This window comes from Onychomys torridus, chromosome 1 (assembly GCF_903995425.1).
Source record: "Onychomys torridus chromosome 1, mOncTor1.1, whole genome shotgun sequence".
Classification (NCBI taxonomy): Eukaryota; Metazoa; Chordata; class Mammalia; order Rodentia; family Cricetidae; genus Onychomys; species Onychomys torridus.
The window spans coordinates 35,969,916-35,993,403 of NC_050443.1; the positions used below are offsets into that span (position 1 = coordinate 35,969,916).

Genomic DNA, 23,488 nt, shown 5'->3' on the forward strand with positions numbered 1-23,488 from the left:
TGTGACCTGTGTTTGTTCTCAATTTCCTAAGAGAAATAATAAAAGTTTATTCCAGGTCTCTTTATTAAACTTATTGCCAAATACGTCATTCTGTCTACCTGTCATATATATCTAACATCTATCTATCTACTTATCTATCTACCACAGACTGTCTCTCATCTACCTCCATATCTGTTTATCTACCTGTTATCTATCAAATATTTATCATCTATGTCTATCATTAGTTATCTCTCTCTCCATCTATCTACCTGTCTATCATCTATCATAGTTATCTGCCATAAATCATCTCTATTTATAGGTCTACCTATTTATGTTCATTTTTGTTCTTTTTGTTTGTTTTGTTTTATAGGTACAGAGATTACAGGTACCCTCCTGATCATGAGAACAAGTATGCCCATAACATGCAGTTCTGGCATGTCCTTGCTGCCAAGCTGATCTTCATCATAGTAATAGAAGTAAGCTGGCCTGGACTTTCCCCCATCTCTCTCATCTCTCCCATTTCCTTTGCCACTCCCCTAAGCAGCTGTTTCTAAACATACCCACCATCAGGAAGTCAGCTTCCTCACTTTTATTTTGAAGGAATCATTTGTTGTCGTAAGTTGCAACTTCTCTTTGGGAGCTTGCCATTCACTTACAATGGTAAAGGCACCTGGGCCACAGGAAAAGAAAGGAAATGCATGACAAGGTCATGAGAAGGCTGACTTGCAGAACATCTGTTCTGAAGGCTCTGTTCTAGAGCATTCTCATCAACTGGCCTTACTTTTTTTTTTTAACCTTTAACAGATGAACCTGATATTCATCAAAATATGTCATTGGCTTAAGATGAGTTAGCTATAATTAGAGCTGGGATTTGGTGTCTTCTGTGCATCAGTCAAAATCTTTGGTTCTGCCCACTGCAGGGCACTCCTTCGATGTGTGATATTTGGAGAGAAAGTTCACAAGAAAATGTAACTGCCACAGAGGAAGGATGGATACAACTTATTAAATAGGAAGAGAAAAAATTAAGATGTGGTCCCCCTGGGGAGTGCCCAAGTACAACACAGGTCCAACCTGAGCACATACTGTTCAATTGGGATTTCTCAGACTCACTATTGCTATACAGGACTCATTATTGCTATACAGGCAATGCATGCATATTTAAAATCAGATAATTCTATGTAGCTAATGGAGCCTTACACATTTCTCACTAACCTCAAATCCTGATCTCCAAAGGCAAACACTTTCAGCCCATTTGTGTCACAGTTTAGCTCTAGCAGAACAATATCCCAACAGACCCAGATTTTAGTGTTAGGCTGTGGTTGTTGACCTCCTACAGTGACATGTAGCACACAGGAGCACACTTGACACTGTCTTCATATATACACCATCATCTTCCTCCTACTCCTCGAGATGATTATAATATATGTATACATGTATGTATATTTGATTTATAGAGCCCCATAATTCTTCTCCTAAACTACAAAATCTCAAAAAGCAATAGTTTTGTGAGTTAGTAGCCATACATCCTGGATCTGGTACCATTACAGTTCATCAGTAGCCTTTATTCATTCCCTTTAGAGTGACTGTTGATCAGAATTACTGGTATGTGCTTTATACACTAAATGATACAGTTTTGATATTTAACCATGCTCAACTCTGAAATGGTGTATTCGTCAGAGTTTCACCTAAGATTTTAATTAAGGTTTATATACTATGACTTTATAAATATTAGTAATCTTTGTTTCATGCCATAGGCTCCTAACTTCTCTTTGCTTAGGTTTATGTTCTCCCTACCCCTGTTCTTTCTTTGCCCTCTCTCCTCCTCCTTCCCCTACATCAGATTTTAATTCTTCTTAAATTTATTTCACATTTCCCATAAAATGTTTAGATCACTCTTCTAACCAGTAAGCGTAAACCTCTTGGGTTTGCTACCTAATTTTGAGGTTCATCTTTCAGGAACTCTCTGAAGAAAGATTGTAAGTGGTTTGTTTTTGAGACCTTGAATATTATAATGTTCACCCACGAATATGACAGTCATTTGTTCTGAAATCAAAATTCTGAGGTTGTTTGCCATTAAATTTTTAACCATAATTTAGGCACTCTTGAAAAACATTTAAGACATTGCTCCATTTTGGTCCAGTTTTTGATGCTGTTATAAAGGACAGGCCATCCAGTCCCTTGTTAATGACCTTTAGAAGAACAAACATTGAGTGTTCTCTCAGCAGCTCTACCAGTCTAAAACTTCATAAACAAGTTGTTGGCTACTGGACTGCATAGTTGTCCTGGGTGCTGACTGAGGTCCCTAGATCTGTAAGCACACCCTTCAGGTTTGGGGTGTGTGTGGAAAATGTCTGTCTCTGTGATTTCCTGCTCACAAGCCCCCTTTCTCGTTGCTTTCTCTGCTGTAATGTCTACCCTGCTCCAAACTTCAGTGATCATATATCCTCACCTGTGAAGAGATGAAGCCGTCCCTTTGTTCTTTTCATTAGCTTTCTTTCCTCTTGGTTCCAGTCTGTCTTGTTCTTTTTCTTTCTTGTTAGACAATTTATTGCACAAAGGATAGAATTGTACATTCACGAATCAGGGAGTTAAAGGGATAAGGTTACAAGTCTAGTGTGCGGAGGTGTGTGCCTACCTTTCATTAGAAATCGGTCTGCAGTTCCCTATCTCCAATGGGTCCATGCAGAAAGGGTTTCAGGCCTAGCCAGTATAAAGCAGTGTTGGGTTTGGTTTTTATTGGTTTTCTATTTTTAACAGCAAGAAGGGAGCTGGCAAGATGTCTCCATGGGTAAGGGTGCTTGCCTCCAATCCTGATAATTCAAGTTGGGTTTCCAGAACCCATGTGATAGAATAAGAGAACTGGCTCCTCTAAGTTGTCCTATGACCTCTCCATGTCATCCACATGCCGGCACATGAACACCATCAGTCAATAACTAATTTTAGAACTACGAGGAAAAGCACTCAATAAATGCATCCACGCACACTCAAGAGCATGGTGCCAGCTTCCTTGGAGGCTGCCACTGTTTATTCAGAATGTCCATTTTATATTTATTTAATTTAGTTTATGTGCATGGGTGTTTTGCCTGCATGTATGTTTGTGTACTAGATTAGTGCAGTGCCCACATAGGCCAGAAGATGGTGTCAGATTCCCTGAAGCCAGAGTTAACATTTGTTAGCTGCCCTGTGCTGGGAATTGAACCCAGGTCCTTTGGGAAAAGCTGCTGGTACTCTTAACGACTGAGTCATCACTCAGCCCTGTACTAAGATGTTTTTAACATATATTTTAAGCACATGAGTGAAGAGAAAGAAAGACACTCAGGGAAAGATCTTACTTAAGTAGGTATGGGATGCACACAATTGAGTGTCTGGGCATTGCCACAGTGACTCAGAAGCTCTGACGTTCATTCTCAGAGCTTACAATGGAACTTTTTTCTTTCCTTTTAATACATGAGATTAGAGAATGGCTCTGAAGGATGTACCTTAGATGGGATTATAGATGGGATGATTATGTAAAATCAGGAGCTACTGGGGCTGTACAAGGGTTTCCTGGTGAGACTCCTAAGTGGAAGTTCTAGCTGAGAAGGGAGAGAAAGCTTTAGTGTTAACCATGCTGGGACTTTGTTCTCAGCTGGTCAAGGAGAGCAGCCCGACCCCTAGGTGAGAAATTTCTCTCCCTTCCTCTATCCCCACAGTATTTGCTCTTTCTTTCTTGTCCATATTCCGTATTCTGGATTTCACTTTTTAGAAACTTTGCTTTCAATGCATGGCCCCCCCACCACTCTATACCACAGCCTGTGCCTCTGGGCTCACAGCTTTCTGGTATTAAAAAAAAAAGAACTCTTTGCATAACCCCTGAACATTCTACTGTGTCTCATAGAAATGCCAAACTGATGCTCTTGTTTTTAACTCTACACTACACTACTGGTGACCTTCATTCCTGAAAACATTCTAGGAATCTAAAACAAAATGGTCAGTATGCTTCAAGTTTCTCCTTCACACTAAATCACCCATGACACGGTTGAGTGTGAATTTCTCTGCCTAAAGGAAATTAGGATTATATTAGAGATGATTTATTACATTATTAGGATGGGGTTCCAATAAAGAGCAAGCTTTTTTATACCCATGTCCCATTTCTCTAGTTGCTTATTTAAATATAGTTATTTAATTCCATTGTGTGTGTGGAAACTACAGGATACACACATGCACACATACACCTGTATGTGTATATATGATTCAACTTTGTGCTTCCTGTGTCCAATAGAGTTTATCAGATTCTCAGGGGGACCATTAAGGACTCCTTTCTAAATTCTTGATAATCCTAACAGTATCTATGATCTTCTTTTATCACTCCTAGCACGTCGTGTTTCTGTTAAAATTTTTATTGGCCTGGATGATACCGGATGTTCCAAAAGATGTCCTAGAGAAAATCAAACGAGAAAAGTTAATGACTGTCAAAATTATTCATGAGTTCGAGCTCAACAAGTTGAAAGAAAACTTGGATATTGAATACAATAACATCATTAAGCATGACACAGTGGAAGATATCAGATCCCCGAGGGACAGAATCCCCATCTAATCCACACACGAGGCGAGGCATGTAGCTCTGTGCCCTTCTCTGTTCACTGTGGCCTCTGGACTTCTGGCTGGATGCTGGAATTCATGTATCCATTTGTTTTGCTTTCTTTCTTTTATTTTTAACTCGGAGTCTTTATGCCCTACGATAGAGGCAGGCATCAGAAGAGAACACAGGTGGGCATCATCCACTGGGCTCTCCCGGGGTGTGACTCATGGGGTCCTGTAAACACCTGCAGGTGGTGCCTGTGGATTCGGAATCTGGAAAATCATGAAGTGTTGCTACTTAGAGTGAAACACTGGTGTGGGAGATGCTCTGTCACTTCCCAGGGCAACTGAAAATCTTTGCTGTCTTCTGTTGAATGTCTTCTGTCTCCCTCCCAACAAGAAAAGGGTTGTATCATAAAGAAAGCTAGAAAAGAGACCCACCATTTCATAGAACATCTGCCATTGTAAAAGCACACATGTAAAGCCAAAATCAGAAGAAGTCCTGAGAAATCTCACCTATTGACAAATGCTGGGTATAAATCATAGCAGGAGTGTGCTCTTGACAATGTCAGGTGAGAGTTAGCTTCGTCAGAATCCCAGATAACCTTTCCTGGTAAAGGTAGAATCAGTTTTTCCCTGAGACTAGAAGAATTTTCATGAAAGACTCTGAGAGGGCTTTTGAAGGTACTGTTTCCATTTCCTTGACTAGCTTCAACAACATAGTGTCAGGTGACTACAGGTTTCCAAGTGAAGGTACTGTGCAAAGCCGATGTGTCTTCTTAGGATCTAAAGAATGCAAGAGAGTGCATAGACATTATTCAATGATAAAGTGAAACTTTTAAATTTCTCTGAAATGCTGATTTTTGCATCATGAAGCTTTTTTGAGCTCTAGCCATTTGTATAAGTTGGGCACAAACTGTTTACAAAATGTGATCTCTTCGCTCTGAAAAACCCTCCAAACCTTGTAATAAGTTTACAGTCTTTTCATGGACTACATCACACCTACAATGTCCAGTGCATTCTTTCTATGCCTTTGACACATGAAAAATTGTATGTGTGACTGGTAATTTGATATGACAGAGTATTTCAGAAGTCAACTTGTCTTAAAGAAAATATAAGTGTTGTGAGCACAGAGTTTATCACCAAAAGATCATTGACCAAGTAAGAAGGTGATAATTAGGTGGGAAAGGTATATTTGTTGAAGTATCCCTTCCACATTTAGGCCTATGCAGATATACAGCAATTCTTGCCATTGGGTTCAGTTAATACAATATCACATATGTGCCTATGTAACTTACCACTAGAGTGGGAGATATGGTCCAGCTGTAGAATACTCAAATCTTTGGGTATAAATTAGAATTCAGCTACAAAGGAATATTTTTTTTAAATCACATAAATACAAATAAACTTGATCACAAGATTTTTTTAAAGTAGTGTTCCCTTATCAATAACCCAATTTTACAGCATAGCTGATATTACAGTATTAACTAACGACTGATAGACACTAAGTATCTAGAACTAGGGATTATGGATTTTATAAAAGTAACAAAAGAGTTATCACATCACATTATTAGCAATATTTATTTGTTATGTAGTAGGTAGATTACATGTTTAGGTCACTTGAAATGATTTCATAATTGAAAGGTACTTTCATAAGTGGAGATGGTCAGTTTAAGAAAACCAGTCATTTTGAGCATGATCAAGCCACAGCTGTGGTTTTTGTAGACTGTCAAATTACACTGCAGAGCTTTTCACACACAACTCACATTGCCTTCTTCATGGGTGCTAATTTTTTTTAAAAAGGGGGAGAGATTATAGGTTTTTTGGAAATACACTTTAATTTTGTGATTTCAAAGTATTATGGAGCTAGACAGCAAGATAAGGACAAAGCTGACTTGCAAAGCTGTCCATACATTATAGGTTCAAAACCACCTCGAGCACTGAGTGTCTAAAGTAATGGTAGAAATGAGCAAAACTAGAAGTGCTTCTTATAATTTATAGATGTCTTTGCTTCATATTTGCCTTGTAATTTTCCACTGATAACTTTCTTCCTGTTTCATGTTTTACCCTGAGATACTAGAGTCACTGGAAAGTCTATTAGCCCAAATCAGATGGAGTTTGTTCAGGCAGGTTTGCCTCCTTCCATCAACACAGTGGTCATTGAGCTAGATGTAGCCAGCCACCAGATGTATGTTCATATTTAGGAGTATGGTTGTGGGCTATTTTGTTTTTGGTCTTTGTTGGTTTTTTTTTTGGGGGGGGTGTTTGTTTGTTTGTTTGTTTTTTATCTTTCAGTCAAGCAAGTGGTTTACTAATTTCCACTGATATTCCAGGGAACATCTGAGACCTTATGTGAAAATAGAATCTTCAAGTGCCAAAGCCCCAAAGCACACAACTTTTTCCAAAGGTCCTGTGCAATCATCATCTTCATTGTTTCTTTTCACACAGGAAGCAAAATCCTTCAAATTACTAACTCTAGACATCAAGGGGGGACTGTCATTAAATGAAAAATGTTTTAATTTTGCACTACTTCTGGACTTCTGGATTTCACCTTTTTTTTTTTTTTTTTTTTTTGTCAAAAGAAAGGAGAGAGTTGTTTCCTCTGGGTCTCGAATGGAATTCTTTGGAGTACAGTTGTGGGTAGGAAGATGAAAATCTCTTCTCAGTGCCAGTCACTAAGGGTGAGAGAATATATCTGGAGAAATTCCAGGTTGACAATTATTGTGTGTCACAAGAAAGCCTTTGCTTGCAAAGTGTGTTTGTAGGGTCAGGTACTATGACCAATCATTGACCCTGCGTTCCAGTGACAATGATACTGGTCATTCAAAAATATAGTCTATTGCTTTGGAAAAAGACCTCTCATAGTTATTATGTAATTGAATGATGCCATGAAGGAAAACATTGCATTGCCAGGCTTTGGACTCTGCCACAGGAATCAATAGAACTATTGTGTTACTGTTCTTCGTGCAATTTCAATCTACTTTTCTGTGTAGTAATTAGAGTATGTCAGTTATTTCAGCATTATGTAAAAATTAATGACAATGTTTAAAATGTAATGTATAGTATAGGATGATCTGTGTGAGATACAACTGCCCATTCCTCTAAATATGTCATTGGATACAGGATGCAGCTCTCCTGATAAGAGATGCTGTGTCCTGAAGTTAACTCAGAGTATACAAGCTTGCTTTTTCCTCCCTCCATCCCTCCCTCTCTCCTTCCCTCTCTCTCTACCTCCACCCTTCCTTCTCTCCCTCCCTCCATCCTTCCCTGTCTCCCTCCACCCTTCCCTCTCTCCCTCCTTCCATCCCTCCCTCTCTCTTTCTCTCCATCCCTCCTTCTCTCCTTCCCTCCCTCTCTCTTTCCCTCCTTTTTCTTTCTCTCCTTCCCTTTCTTTCTCTTTTCTTCCTTCCCTTTTCACTCCCTTATTTCCTTCTCTTCTTTCTTAAGGAAGTACACAAGTATTTAGGAAAAATTGTCTTCATTTATGAACCCAAACCTCAAAAGCCAAATCACTCAGTGATTAAAGTAAGTAAATAATTTCAAATACCTTGACACAAACATTATTTCTTTCCTCCATTTCATTATTTGAGAATTTCATACATGCATCTAATGTGTCTTGATTAAATCCACCTCCTCATTCCCTATGCTACAGTTCCTCCTTATTCCAACCACTCTTCCTTCCCAACTTCACATACTTTTTTTTAAACACTCGCAATTCGTTGAATGCTCTGTGTGCGCATGTGTGTGTGTGTGTGTACACACACACACACATGCGCACACATTCTTACTTTGGTTTAGAACTGAGATAATTTCTGAAATCAAGAACTCTAGAGAAGGTTTTCCATCAAATGTGTTTCTCTGCAGCGACTTCTGAGCACACCCCATCCTCGGGGTTAGCCCAGAATGTCACTGTGCTGCCTGCCAAGTACAGACAGAGCCAGTCAAGAGCAGCTGCCACTCTAGAGAAGTTGCAGAAGGTAGAAGCTTTTCCTGCATTGCCTACCTGCTTTCCTCCCCCGACCCCCACCCCCCACTACTTTGGAAGATGTTGCTTGGGGAGGTGAAAAGATGATTGAGAACATTATAAAGGACAAATTTGCAGCTGAAAGCACTTTAACAAATTCCTGAACAGGTAGCCAGTCCCACCATGGGTTGGGTAAAGTCACTTAGCATCAGCACAACCAAGTCTTAGTCCTGTCCTTTCTAGGTATATCTGGAGACTCACAGTTGAGAAGTTTACACCTCTAATTTCCACTTGTTAAAGACATTAGGTTCATTTCATTCAACCAATATATGTTTTTGAAGTGCAGAATGATCAGAAAGTCAAGTGATTTTATCACATTCTAAGTATTTCATGGATCAACCATGCTATCATACAGGACTTAAATAGCAAAGCAAAATTATCAATATTACAGGGAAGGTGTTTCTTTTGAAATTATAGAGTCTGGGATGAAATGTGGATAAACCAGGACCATCAGGTACAGGCTTGAGACAACAAAGTTCCTGAAATTCCATACAGCCGCCTGTGTCTTCTGCTTGTTTTAATCTACAGTCATGTTTCACTGATGGGAACCCAGTGCCGGCCCAGAAGGGGCATGAGAAAAGAGAGCACTCAGGTTAGATGGGTTGTGTGTGCATTGTCCCACATAGACCTTCAAGAACAGTCCCAGAAAGATGCCTTTGCTCTTTTATGCTATCACTTTGTAAGTAGGCTCTGGTTACTTTTTTGTCTCTGGACAAAATACCTGATCAAAGGAAATGAAGGAAGGTGGGATTTCTTTGGGCTCACAGCTTGAGGATTCAGTTCACCATGGTGGAAAGTCCTGATGGCAGAGCACCAGGCAGCTGGTTACATTGCATCCACAGCCAGGGGAATGGATACTGGTTATCAGTTCATCCCTTTTTATTCAGCTGGGAACACCAGCCTATAGGAGATGCCACCCATATTCAAGGAAGGCATCTTCCCTTCCAGGTAAACTTATCTGGAAACTCCTCATAGAAAAATCCAGAACTGTTTTTCTAGTGATAATCCTAAGTCCAGCCAAATTTACAGGATTGGCCATCTCAGACCTCAGAGGGGAAGACTTCACAGGCCTACTTACCCAGCACAGACTGTATTGACCAAAGGCTGCCGAAGCTTAGTAAGGTTAGCAAACTAGATTTAGTTTATTTCCTTAAAATGTTTCGCTCTCATTCGAAACATTTTAACATCTGGTCATGTACAATATCAAAACCAACACACCTGTAAGCTTCAAAGTACTAAAATCGTTTATATTTTTTCTCTACAACAACAACAAAAATAATAAAATATAACCAAGAAAAATGCAACAAATCCTAGAATATCTCATGAGTCAGAAAGCAATGAAAATAAAATGTATATGCTATTTTAAGTTATGTATTTCCAAAAGTACTTCACAACTTAATATTTATGGGATAAATTAATGTAATCTGGTGAGTCATTTTATGGTAAATGTGTAGCTACTTTTAAAAATGTAGAAAAGCCACGGTTAGCCTCCTAGGAACTGGGGATAAAACAAGACAAAGGAAAAGGAACTGAACTCGAGGAGAACCCAGAGAAAAATGTCACTTTGTCACTGCATCCTGGCAGGTTATTGGAGCTCTGTCTTTACAAATCAGCAGTGACAGATCTCAGGCCCATCAGAAATAGACTGGACTTATCCAGTCTGTTGTAACCGTGAGAAGAGGTTGCTAAGAAGTGAGTCAAATATTTAAAAGCAGATTTAGTGTATTCATTGTATTGTGTTACATAAGGGCATCTGTATGCATGTATATTTTATATGTTGAACACATTCTTGCCCCACTCAAATAACCTTGTAAAAATATGTGCTTTATTTGTTCATACTTCATGGACTAATGCAGATATGCAGTTTGTGAAGAAAAAAATAATCAGCCCTAAATACTTGATCAAAAACATCAAAAAAGTGTAAGACAAAGGACACATGTAGAATGAGTAACAGTGAGAAGAAAGTCAAGTGGAGAGAAATAAGCCCACTGTGTGGTCGACTTCTCATGAGAGGAACTGGTGATTCCCAAGAGGAAAGGCAATGGTTGAAAGAAAGCAAAGTTGCCAGGCAATGGTGGCGCATGCCTGTAATCCCAGCACTAGGGAGGCAGAGGCAGGCGGATCTCTGTGAGTTCGAGGCCAGCCTGGTCTGCAAAGCAAGTTCCAGGAAAGGCTCAAAGCTACACAGAGAAACCCTGTCTTAAAAAAAAAAAGAAAAAAGAAAAAGGAAAAAGAAAAGAAAAAAAAGCAAGCAAAGTTTAACTGAACCCAGACAGATTTAGGGTGTGTTTAAAAGAAAAAATTACGTATTGGATCTACCAAGGATCACATGTCCTCATGAAATCCTGAGCCATCTCTGAGGACATGAAGTGTAAAGACCCAGAGAGGTCGAAAAATAAGAAGATGGATAAGATATGAGAAATAGTAAAATAAGTAAAATCAACCCCTGTTCATACCATGCAAAGATAGCTATGAGGCAAGATATAATACAGAAATTTGAGATTTTGATAATGAAATGGTAATTATAAGAATGTATAACTATTTCAAATATGTATCCATCTAATAAAAACAGGCAGAAAGTCTATAAAAGTAATACAGAGCTAAATTGTAGGATTAGTTAAACCTGCAGTTGTGTTGGGAGCTGTTAACCTGCTCTTAATGAGTGACTGACTGGCCGCTTGGGGAGCCAGATGTAGTAAAGATATGCACAATTCAAGCAATGCCATCCATCCACGTGACAGCCAACATGGCATATGATAGTGGCAGAACAAACACTCCTTCTAGTGTTTGTAGATTATTGTTCAAAGGGAAATGCATCTTGGACCATAAGGCAGATAAAACTAACCTCAAATGAGGATTTGTCTCACTGTAGTGAATTAAACTTATCAAGAGAAGAAAATGGAGACTCAGAAATGTTCGGGAATGAGCCATATGGATGAGAAGAAACCACAGTGCCTTAGTGACTCCCCAACCACAGGGGAGTCCTGTTGAAGTGTGGGTGGCGAACAACTGAACACAGTCTTAACACAAATACGTAACTCTTTTAATCTTCATGTTATTAGGAAAGGAAGCTATGGAAACGAATTAGGCTTTTTTGGACATATATGGGTGGGAATTAGCTAAATAAAGCCAAAGAATGAGGGAAATTAATGAGAAAACAGTGAACTAACTTCTGGAAAGTAGTAACACAAACGATGATTATTTGAAATAATTGAAATTGTGAGAGAGGAAGAGAAACAAGCAGCTGCCCAGACAGGAGAAAAGAAGGTTGGATAGATTGAAAACAGAACAAGAATGGTAGATACATTGACTTCTTTAAAAACTAGAAAATTCTATTCAACAATTCACTACCTGAGAACGTGGGAATGCATACCACAGATGAAGGTATTTCCTAAAGAAAAGACTCATCCAGATTAAATTAAGAAGTCCTATAAATCAAATTTTAAAAGATGGTCAACTTAACAGTAAAAGTAGGCAAAGAACATAACAGCGTTTCACAAATGATCCTTAAAGAGATGTCCTAGACTGAAATGCACTAAAGAAATTTGACAAGCACAGTGTGTGATTATGATCTGATGCTTTGGCTGGTGTGACGGCTAAGGGTCCAATGCAGTCCGAGGGTTAAATAGAAACTGTGTGCCACGTGAAATATCTTACAGTAGAGGTGTAACTTGTGTGAAGCCATGTCCTTTTGGTTTTTTTTCCCCTAAAACACACACTTAAATTTTTCAAAGGAGCAATAAATGGTATTTGGGCATCATGAACCTGCCTGAATCTTACTGATTTAAACCAACACATCTTCCTGCCTCCATCTCTTATTGTACTGCCTACATATTCAAAACACCATATTATACATGATTGATATGTGCAGTTTTATTTCTTAAATAAAAATAAAAAGAGGAAAACCTAATAACTGCTTACCCAAGAGTGATGAAGGAAGCAATTTCAAAAGTTTAAAAATACGTGTCTCTGATGATAGCTTTTCAGGGACATTTAAGTTTTCAGTCTTATAAATGTTTTTTAATTTTAATGTATTTTATGTGTATGGATGTTTTGTCTGCGTGTTTATTATAGACAAAGCAAAAAGAAACACTAGTACATGCTTTTAATCAGCACTTGGGAGGCAGAGGCATGGGGACCTCTGTGAGTTCGAGGCCAGCCTGGTTTACAGGGCTAGTTCCAGGACAGCCAGGGCTACACAGAAAAACTCTATCTCACAAAGAAAAAGAAAGAAAGAAAGAAAGAAAGAAAGAAAGAAAGAAAGAAAGAAAGAAAGAAAGAAAGAAAGAAAGAAAAGAAGGAAGGAAGGAAGGAAGGAAGGAAGGAAGAAAGAAAGAAAGAAAGAAAGAAAGAAAGGGAAAGGAGGGAGGGAGGGGGAGGAAGGAAGGAAGGAAAACACTAGATGAAACTTTAGCAACCTCATAAATAAAAAAAGGGAACTCTTATTTTCATCTAAATCTACAAATTCACAGAATATGGATGTTCGAGGATCATGTTAACAAGACAAAATGGCCAATATTCAGACTGAGAAGATCTCCACTGGGCTAACACCTAGTTTTCCTATGCAAATGAATTAGCTGCAAAAAGAGATGAAGGAGTATCCACCAGCTAGAAGCTTAGGAGCCATGACTCAGATGCCTTTTCTATAGCATCTGACTTCAATCATCCATCAACACTAAATGAATGGATAACCAGAGCAGGTTGAGAGCCAGGGACACCCTACACTGAATCGTGGATCATTTCTAATATTTTCCCCAAAAAAACATATTTTTGTTAACTATTTGGGAATTTCATACAATGAATCCTGATCACACTAGCTTCCCATTCCTCCCAGGTCCACCCTCCCATCCTCTCTCTCACCCTCTCAAAAAACAAAAAAATACATTTTCAGGCAAAGTACAAAAAGGTTCAATTTGTGTTGCCCATTTTTCGTGTGGCATTACTTGGATTTTGAGAGTACGGTTATTTCATGGTATGGTGCCTGGAATCTCTTTCATATAATTCTATATGGGAGATGGGAGATTAAATCAGAAGGGAGCTCAATAAAACACAATTCCCTGGTGTTCACACGTTGTTTATCTCTGCAAAAAACAAAAAAGACCTGTCGGTTCTGAAAGCTGATGTTTCAAATTCTGTAGTAAGAATACACACACACACACACACACACACACACACACGCACACGCACACGCACACACACACACACTGCATACCACCTGCTGAGTAATCTCATACTATAAAGTTGACCATCATAATACTCCTATTTTAGAAATACAATCTTTGAGCTACAGGTAGAAGGTTGATATTAGGCAAACACGTGAAATGACAACCATAATTCATTTTAAAAATTTTAAAATATATTGCCATTCTCTCAGAATTAATGTGACAGTGATGGTGCTTTGTTGAGAAAACTAATTGTAGAGTAGTCACAGTTACAGTGTGTAGTGCAACACATGAGTGTACCGCTGAGCTCCCAACTTAAAACCCAATACAGAGATAAACAACACTTCGCAGTTACGGTTTTTTTTGTTTTTGTTTTTTTGTTTTGTTTTGTTTTGTTTTGTTTTTTTGCTATCTTGGTCGCCACCTACTGGCTATGAAGGAGAAAGGAGAAATAAAAATTGGTTTCCAACTAAACTAGGAAGCTAAGCAACCCCTTCACCTGGATTAAAAGTTTAGTCTTTGGGAAACCCTCCTTACTTGTTCTCCTATTGTAAACACTGTGTCCAGATCTACCAGGAGAAAAATATGGTATGGCTAAAGAGGGTGTATGGTTCACAGTTTGGGAGTGTGCGTGAGCAGCAATCCACTGTTACTTGGCAAATAACCCTTGAGATTCTGATATCCTGTGGTGAGTGAAGAGGCAGCATACATCTCTCTCTCCCTCCCTCTCCCCCTCCCCCTCGCCCTCGCCCTCTGTTTTGTTTGAGACAAGGTTTCTTTGTGTAGCCCTGGCTGTCCTGGAACTGACTCAGTAGATCCTGCCTCTGCCTCCCAAGGGCTAGAGTGCTCCACCACCGTGGGACATTTTTTGTTTGTTTGTTTGTTTGTTTTGAGACGGTGTTTCTGCATAGCCCTGGCTATCCTGGAACTCACTACCTAGACCAAGCTGGCCTTTAATTCAAAGAGATCCTCCTGCCTCTGCCTCTGCCTCTGCCTCCTGTATAGAGGTATCAGAGGCGTGCATCACCATGCCTGGCTGAGTCATATTCTTTGATTTGTACATAACTCTTGTGGAGCAACAACTGCATTGCGCAGAGCAGCTCCACTGCGCTTTTGGAGTATGTTGCCTGCAATCCCCCAGGCTTCCCTCATGTCCCCCACGTAAAGCCCAGTCCTTCTTCCGCTACCATCTGCTTTCCTTCACGGTTCGTGCCGTGGAGCTTCACACATTATAAGACTGGTATACACAGGAATTGAGGAGAAGTCAACAGAGATCTTGTCTGATCGTCTTGACCTACTACTCCTTAGTGTGCCAGCAGGCTGGGCAGGGTCCTGTGCAGTATCTTCCAGTTCCCGAGTAGATTGCCCAGCCAGAAAGTCAGGGAGGAGCTGCCCAGCTTGATACGGAAATCTGTAAGGTTGTGGGTGAGGTGCTGTGCTTAGGAGGGGTCCTAGGGGTTGAAAATTGGACAAGAAATACAGCAGAGGTCTACCAGTGTACTGTCACCACTAGAAATTAGAAACAAGTCCCACTGACAAGTCTCCTGAGACTGCTTAGCGCCAGGCACAGAATTACTGCAGTGAGAGACAAGTGAAACCCTTCACGACTGAAGATCTCAACAAGGAAAGAAAATCTTGCTCCCAACCAAGCCAGGGACGAACTCGGGGTGAGTGAAGAGGGTGAGGAGTGGGGTGAGTATCAGGACACGTGTTCCCATTTGTGCTGAGGCCTAAGAAAAGAAACTAGATCCAGGTCCAGTCAGCAGGACTTTCCGCTTGCTCTCTGTCATTTTATCTCCATTCTCCACAGCAGTAAGCGGTGAGTTTCTTCATTTCCATGCTTTGCTTCTTCCAGCCTTACATCCGGCTGTGCTTAAGCTTTCCATGAACAACCCCCCCCCCCCTTTGTGCACTGGAAGCACTCTCTGGTGGCTGTGCTGTGCTCATCTCTTCATTTGGGAGATTAAGATATGAATGTGTTTGCTAACAAATATGTACAACAGAACTCACCCACCTAAAGCCTTTTATTTTTTATTTTTTTATTTTTCAAGACAGAGTTTCTCTGTGTAGTCTTGATTGTACTGGAACTCACTCTATAGACCCGGCTGGCGTTGAACTCACAGAGATCCACCTGCCTCTGCCTCCTGAGTGCTGGGATTAAAGGCGTGTGCCACCACCTGGCTAGCCTTTTTTTTTTTTTTTTTAATTTTTCCTTACTGATTCTTTGGGAATATCACATCATGCACTCTAATTCTGCTCAACTCCTGATCCCCCATATCTTCATCCCTGCAGCACTCCTCACAGAACAAAACAAAACAAAATAAGTGATAAAGCAAACAAAAATAAGAACAAAAAACAGAAACAAAACCTCTGATTCTCCTTTCCCACCTCTCCAGCACCTCTTCATTCATGTGGTGGCATTGGGGACCTTGGTGTGTCATATAGTAAGTAGACCCTTTCGTCATATCAACTTTACTAGCAAATGTTCATTGCAAGGAGTCACTGATCTGGTTCAAGTTCTCTTGTTTCTGGTACACCATCATCACAGGATCCTCACCGGAACTCCTCTGGGACATCCCATGACTGCCCTGAGTGTTGGAGATCTTGTGGGTATTGTTCCACAGGACCAGTCCCCTCACAAGCTCCAGCAGGTTCTAGATAGGGAAGATGTTAGGGTGGGCCAACCCAAGGCTTGGCTGTTGGCCTGGGTGGTAGCCGAGTTGGTCAGTCTAGGCCACTGGGGGCACCTGCCTCAGGCGAAAGGGCAGAGTCAGCTCCCCATGTGTTGTAGAATATTATTTTAGGATATGTTACATTTGTTTATGCTGTGGAAAATTTGTTTTAATGATGCAAAGATGTGTTGCATTCTTCTATGTTGCATTTGTTTAACTCTGTGAAGCTGTGTTACTGTGCCTGTCTAAAACACCTGATGGTCTAATAAAGAGCAGAATGGCCAATAGCAAGGCAGGAGAAAGGAGGAGGGTTGGCAGACAAAGAAATTAAATAGAAGAAGAATTCTGGGAGGAAAAGAAGAAAGAGGAAGAGAACAAGGAGAAAGGACACTAGGGGCTAGCCACCCAGCTACACAGCCAGCCATGGAGTAAGGGTGAAAGTAAGATATACAGAACTAGGAAAAGGAAAAATCCAAGAAGCAAAGATAGATGGGATAATTTAAAGTTAAGAAAAGCTGGCAAGAAACAAGCCAAGCTAAGGCTGAACATTTATAATTAAGATAAGCCTCTGTGTGTGGTTTATTTGGGAGCTGAGTGGCGGGCCCTCAAAAAAAGAGTAAAAGAGTGAAAACAGACAACACCCACACCCTTGGGGTCAGTCACTCTCACCTGTGTTGAGGGGTTGGGCCATCTCTCCCAAGTGCAGGCAGGGGCCAGCAAGAGGCAAGGCCAGCTGTCCCTGGGCCAGTGAAGGGCGGGACTGGCTCGGCCTGGCCCTCTGATTTCATCTCTGCATGGTTCGTAAAGCCCCCTAAGGTGACACAGGCTTCAGACATCAACACAGATCCCAGCTATAGCAGACCTAGACGTGGCCCTCCAAGTCACCTTGGGCCCGAATGACATCTTGGCTCTGGGAGGAAGCACCATCCACTCAGGTGGCAGCATGGCCCTGGACACCACCAAGGCCCCAGCCTGCAGGCCCAACTCTGGCCTTTTAGGTGACCTTTGAAGGCAATAAGGGACTCAGGTTTCAACACAGAACCAAGCCACAGTAGAAACAGAGACCCAGACATGGTCCTCAGCAGCAGCCAGGTTACTCATCTGCACTGGCCCCAGCAGCAGTGTGGCCCCCAGATACCAATATGGCTGCAGACTTCAGGTGTCTGCATGGTCTTTGATGGTAACAGGAACCTCGGACATCAGCACAGACTGGCTGCAGTAGGGCCATGGACCCAGACGTGGCCTTCAGCTGCAGCTCTGGCCTGGACACCACCATGGCATTTGGTAGCAGTGCAGGTCACTCAGATCTGCATGCATCATGGCCCTCAGACACCAACCTGGACTCAGGTGGCTGACCTAACTCTGAACATCCTCATGGCCCTCAGTAGCAACAGGCGCCATATACATCAATCCAGATCATGGCCTATTGAGGCTTTGGACTCAGACATGGCCCTCAGCAGCAGCCTGGGCCTGGATGACACCATGGCCCCGGATGTCAGCACAAGCCACCCAGATCTGTATGGCCCATGCTGTGGCATGGCTCCCAGATTCCAACAAGGCTGAAGGCTGTGGCCTAGCCTGGGTCTCCATGTGGGCCCTAGTGGCAACCTGGGCCACAGACTTCAACACAGTCCAGCTGCAGCTGGAACACAGACCCAGACATGGCCCCAGTCAACATTCTAGCTCCAGGTGGTAGCCCTGGCCAGTCAGATCAGGATGGCTCTGACAGCAGCATGGCCCCTGGACACAAACAAGGCCACAGTTTGCAGCCCAGACCCCAGGCTTCATGTGGCCTTTAGTGGCAACATGAGCCATGTGGGGTGTTTACCCACCAACCCCACAGCTGCCCTGAGTTTTCTTTAGTGACAACAGCAGGAAATATTAGATAGAAGGATTTAGATTGTGGAGATAAACAGAAAATACAGGATTGCCTCGAGAGGGCCTGGAACCTATTCCAACAAGCCCTGACTGTCTCTGCCCTAAGGTATTTATAGAAATGTCAAGGGGGTGGAGCAAAAGACCTCCCCCCAGCACAGCCAAGTGCAGACCATCTCAGACACCTGCACTCAGGCCCGTGGTCTAATCCTCCTCTCTATGAAGACCTGCTGGGTAAAGCCACAAGGAACCTGAAAACAGACTCCCACAGAGTCATAGAAGACATCAACCCAGACCTTGGCTACAGTAGGACCACCGACCCAATTATGGTCCTCAAAAGCAGCCCGGATCTGGTTGTCACCATGACCCCAGGTGGTGGTGAAGGCCACCCAGAATGGCACAGCTCCAGTGGCAGCATGGCCTCGGGACCCCACGGACCAGATATGACTGACTCTTGAAGACCAGCAGAGCTGATATGATGAGGATGGTGAATACAATGGCTGTTTTGCTGTAGGGGAGCGCTACAGAACCATAGCAATGGGCCAATGATGTTTTCCATTGTACACGTGAGCTCACAGCAACTGTGATCTGCACAATATTGAGTCACCCCAAGCCTGCATGTGGATGGGGAAAGGGATCACAAAGTCCCACTCTAGCCAAGGATCTGTGGAAATTTGAGAGCTGCTGGGGGAGGGAGTTGGTTTTCCTGAGGGAAGCCCCTGAGTGGCTACCCATACCCCAGTTGATGGTCCTACATGCAAGCATATAAAAACAGCACAAAATGGACCCAGTGACAGAGAGAGGGAGAGAGAGAGAGAGAGAGAGAGAGAGAGAGAGAGAGAGAGAGAGAGAGAGAACATGAAGAGTTTGGAAGGGAAAGTATTGCAAAAGATAATGGAGGACTTACAATATTTTCCCAGTGCTCTCACGCCTCAAGGTCTGAGTAGTCTGAGTGCTTGTTTCATCCTTTGTGGATTTTGTAGTGTATGAGCCTTTCAATAGGGCTTCAGTTACACAATTTAAATGATGCTGCTTTGGATAATGGTATGCTAAAATGTGATGAACAAATACCATTTTAAAAATTGCTCAGAAATAGAACTAAGCAGCTACTCCCTAAAAGTCACTTTCATAGCTGGGATTTCCATCACCATGGTCATTATTTATGAAGGCTGCTCAAGTAGGCATGTGAGATGCTTTACCATTCTGGGTTCTGGCAAACATTGCACGGTGAAGAGGTAAGATACAGAAAGGCAGCTGGGAAGGAAGTGGACACACCAGCAAGAGGCTGTGAGTAGTGACAGTGGCTTCAGACCCAGTAACTAAACACTTCCTCCTCCTCCGCAGTGGATCCCTACTGCAGTTCTGCAACAGACAATGGCCCCGGGGAGCAGGAACTGTCAGGTAGAAAGTGACATCTACTTTACTTTACAGTTGCTGCAGACAGATTCCAGGCTAGAGAGAACTTGGCCATAAGCACTGTGCCTTGAGAATAGCATCTTCCCTTGATAAAATGTTCTTTCTTCCAACACTGAGGTCACCTTGCATTTCACAGAGTCACTGAGCTGAAGGGAGGAAATGATGAAGTTAAAAGAAAGATTTCTTAAAAACTAAGATAACAAATGAGGTCATAGCTTATCATAAATCACAGGTTGCCTGTCTGTGATGCCCTGCTTCTTGTCTGAGAACTCAGTGTTATCTCTTCGTTATTATCTACCTTTCATTATTTGTGTTGATTAATTCTTTCCCTCTTCTTCATCCATTCCTTCATGTCACTCTTTATCAATCTTCTCTCTTGATCATCTGATCCAGTAAAACTTCATCCAGCCAAAAACTGTCTTCCCTTTGTTTGGGAACAAGGGATTCTGACCATCTCTTTGAGGACCATTTCTGCAAAGTCATAACACAAACAAGAAAAGATGTGAAGTAATTCCCAAGTTCCATGTAGCTATGAGCTTCCACAGAAAGCAACAAAAGCTTCCCAGCAGACTTTAAACAGCAAATTTTACTATCATTCCATATCCAATGTTTATAAAACTTTGACCATATTCTCATATTTTATCCAGGATCATCTATGATACATGAAAGAATTAGAAAACACTTCAAAGCATAGACGAATTGGGGTAAGCATTGAGGGAAATGTGGGGCTTGCTTTCCTAGAAATCATAACAACAGTTTTGGCAGAAAAGTTCAAAGCTGAATCCTACTAAGTGATGAAAAATGCAGGTCATATCATAGCTGCTTAAATTGAGCCAGCATGTTTTGAGATAGCTTAAAACCATTTGGCTCTTTTTCTAAAACCATACATAGTGATGGAAAGCCAGACATTTATTTCTTGGATTAAGGGAGGTCATAGAAAGGCAATGCTTAGACTTGCCCATTGCTTCAATGTTGCCTCAGTGCTGGTTGACTTTTGTTAGCTGGACACAAGCCAGGGTCATCTGAGAAAAGGGAACCTTAGTTGACAAAATGCCTCCATAATTTCTGGCTATAACCCAGTCAGTGGAGCATTTTCTTAATTAGTGATTGATAAGGGATTGCCTAGACCATTGTGGACAGTGCCATTCCTAAGCAGGTGGTCCTGAATTGTGTAAAGAAATCAAAATGAGCAAGCCATAGAGGGCAAGCCAGTGAGTGGCATTCCTTCATGGCCTCTGCTTCAGTCTCTACCTCCAAGTTCCTGCCCTGACTTCACACAGTGATAGAGTGTGATCAGGAGGTTGTAAGCTGAAATAAACCACTTCTTGTACAAGTTTCTTTTGATGTTGGTGTTTCACAACAGCAACAGAAACCAACTAACACATCCAGGAAGAACACAATTCATCCTTTCTTTTCACTCAGCCATCTTTCAGTGTTGGTTTTCACCCTAACTTTGTGTTACATCTGACTACTCTAACTTCAGGTGCCAAGGAAAGACTGGGAGAGAAAGATAATGTATTAGTTAGAGGCTTTAACTGGAAGCTACATGCCTAAAGGTGTTTACATACTATTCACCAACTCATGAAAACACTGGAAATATGTAAGAAAGACCAAAGACTCAGCTTCTGGGAGGAAACAGCCACATCTACCACAAACTGTAACAATGATAGAAACTTTGTCCACTGTCATCAAGAAGCACTAAATCCAGGAATCTGTTCCCAACGGCTTTAGTGTCTGAAGTGTATGCTGAAAGATAATCCTCATTATGAGTGATGGAGAGCAGCAAGGAAGATCTTAGGAGGCTGTTTGAGCTCTGCCTTCATGAATGAGTTGATCAGTTCATGCAGTTAATGGTTAGTGAGTCCTAACTTACCTATTGGTTAGCTCTCTTCCAAGTTCCATCTTCTAGCCTGCTGTGTCTTCAATTCATTCATGACTCTGCCTACAAGAAGGCAACTTCTTGGCCTCTCAACTTTGGAACAGAATAAGCCCCATTTCTATAAATTATCCTTTCTGTGATTGCATGTACAGAGAGAAAATAAATTAGAATGTACTAAAGCTTGCTTACGACCAAACTTGCTTTGGGAATGTCACCCTAGCTGTAGGTAACCAAGTATCCATGCCTCTCTGAGGTTATAGGGCTTTCTAGGGACATGCACATTTCAATGGTAAAACAACAAACTCCAAGCAAACTGAGATGGATCCCATATTTCTTCTTACCACCACCAGGAAAGCTCAACCACTCCCCAATGCATAGCACCACATTTCTGAGTTTTTAACCGTACATGGTGAGATTTGACACCCCATCACCTTCTCCCTAACTATAATCACTTCCGTGTCTCAAGATAGGGTTAGATGGGATTGCTCAGTGATGTGACCCTGACTTACACCTAGAGAGTTCAAAAGCAATAGATACTCAGAAATTTAATGAGCATCTTCTCCAAAGAAAGAGGACACAGTGGCAACTTTCCTGGCCTTGTTCTGTTCCATGCGTCTTTCTGTGCAGTCTAGATTTCTAAGGAGGCTTTCTGCCCAGAACTTGGTTATATGCCCAATTCAGCCTTAGCTGGAATATAGAACAATGGGTTCTGTTCTAACAATGCTATTCCCTACAGAAAAAAGACCACAAGAGAGAAGTGAGTTGAGAATGTCCTGGGAGGACTCCACCAACTAGGTCAGTTGCAAGAACTTATAAATCTGTATATGTTTCCTATACAAGCACTGAGTCTTGTTTGCAGTAGCACTTTTGTTATTATTAGTTGAATTTTTGCTTGATCTGTGTCATTATTTGAGCAGAATATCTTTCCTTTCTCAAATACACCTTTTGAGACTTTCCACCTGTCTGAGGTGGAGTCCATCGTACCTTGGCTCATGTTCCTATAGTAACACCAAGAACAACTTTCCATCATTATATATGACACTTGTCTCCACTACTTTCCAAACATTCCAATCAGTGTCACACCACACTCAGGTGGTTTGATGTGACAGATATTGTTCTAGAAATTTCTGCTTCTACAGAGCATAAGAGCCCCACATGAGATCATCCTTGTTCTCAACATTGTACATATCTTGAAAAGAATGAAAGGAAGAGAGGGGTTATAGCAGAGGAGGCTGTGACCAAGGACTAGTTTTAGAGTGAGTAGCCTGTTTCACCCTGAGAGCACTGCTTCCCAGCCTGAGGTTCCAGACTATGTGGAGCAGAGCAGATGTCTGCCCTCCATACCAGTTCAGCAATCCTCTGCTAGATACTGGAGTGCGGCCTGCCTCAGAGCTGGTCTGCAGTCCCCAGCCAGTACTTAGCCCCTGAGTGGAGGAGGAATCACCAGTGGAGTCACCCGGCTGTTCTTCCATAGTTACTTTAAAAAGGAAAATAAAAGCAAACTGTGCAACAACAAAAATATCTTTAATAAACTAAAGGAGACTATTGTGTTGTTTTGTTGTTGCTGTTGTTGTTATTGTTTTATGAGAGAACCTAGGTCTGATGGTATAGGCACATATTCACACACTCATGAATTTAGTCAAATTTGTAGATTAAAATAGAAGCTGACCTAAGTCTTAATTACCCAATATTTTGGTATTTTCCAGAGAACTATGTTCTGAATACTGAAGCACATCTAACCCTTCAACATTAGTTCCCAGCTTTTAGAGGCTGACTGCAACACTCTCCTTATCTAAGTCAGCAACTGAGATGCCAGGACTCATTTGTTCCTTCACAAGTCTTTCTAATTCTACTGCCTGTCTGTTGCTGTAGAAGGACTTTCTTGGCCACTGGGTCCAGGTGGCCAGTCTGGAGAAACCAC

The 23,488-nt window shown here is 41.6% G+C and overlaps 1 protein-coding gene and 1 long non-coding RNA gene across 2 annotated transcripts in view; one reads left to right on the plus strand and one right to left on the minus strand.

Moving 5' to 3' along the window:
* Ano5 (anoctamin 5) overlaps positions 1–5,451 on the plus strand; it is a 68,396-nt gene extending 62,945 nt beyond the window's left edge. Inside the window, exons 21-22 of the mRNA XM_036185118.1 lie at positions 350–455; positions 4,334–5,451. Of these exons, the coding sequence (XP_036041011.1) occupies positions 350–455; positions 4,334–4,555 (328 nt within the window). The 3' untranslated portion in view covers positions 4,556–5,451. The remainder of the gene's footprint in view (positions 1–349; positions 456–4,333) is intronic.
* On the minus strand, positions 4,069–21,672 carry LOC118582347. Its single transcript, XR_004944758.1, has 3 exons — positions 21,562–21,672; positions 19,180–20,159; positions 4,069–5,325 (listed from the first exon to the last, which is right to left on the minus strand). It is a non-coding gene; the product is annotated as an uncharacterized LOC118582347 (long non-coding RNA).
* Between the last annotated feature and the right edge of the window lie 1,816 nt (positions 21,673–23,488).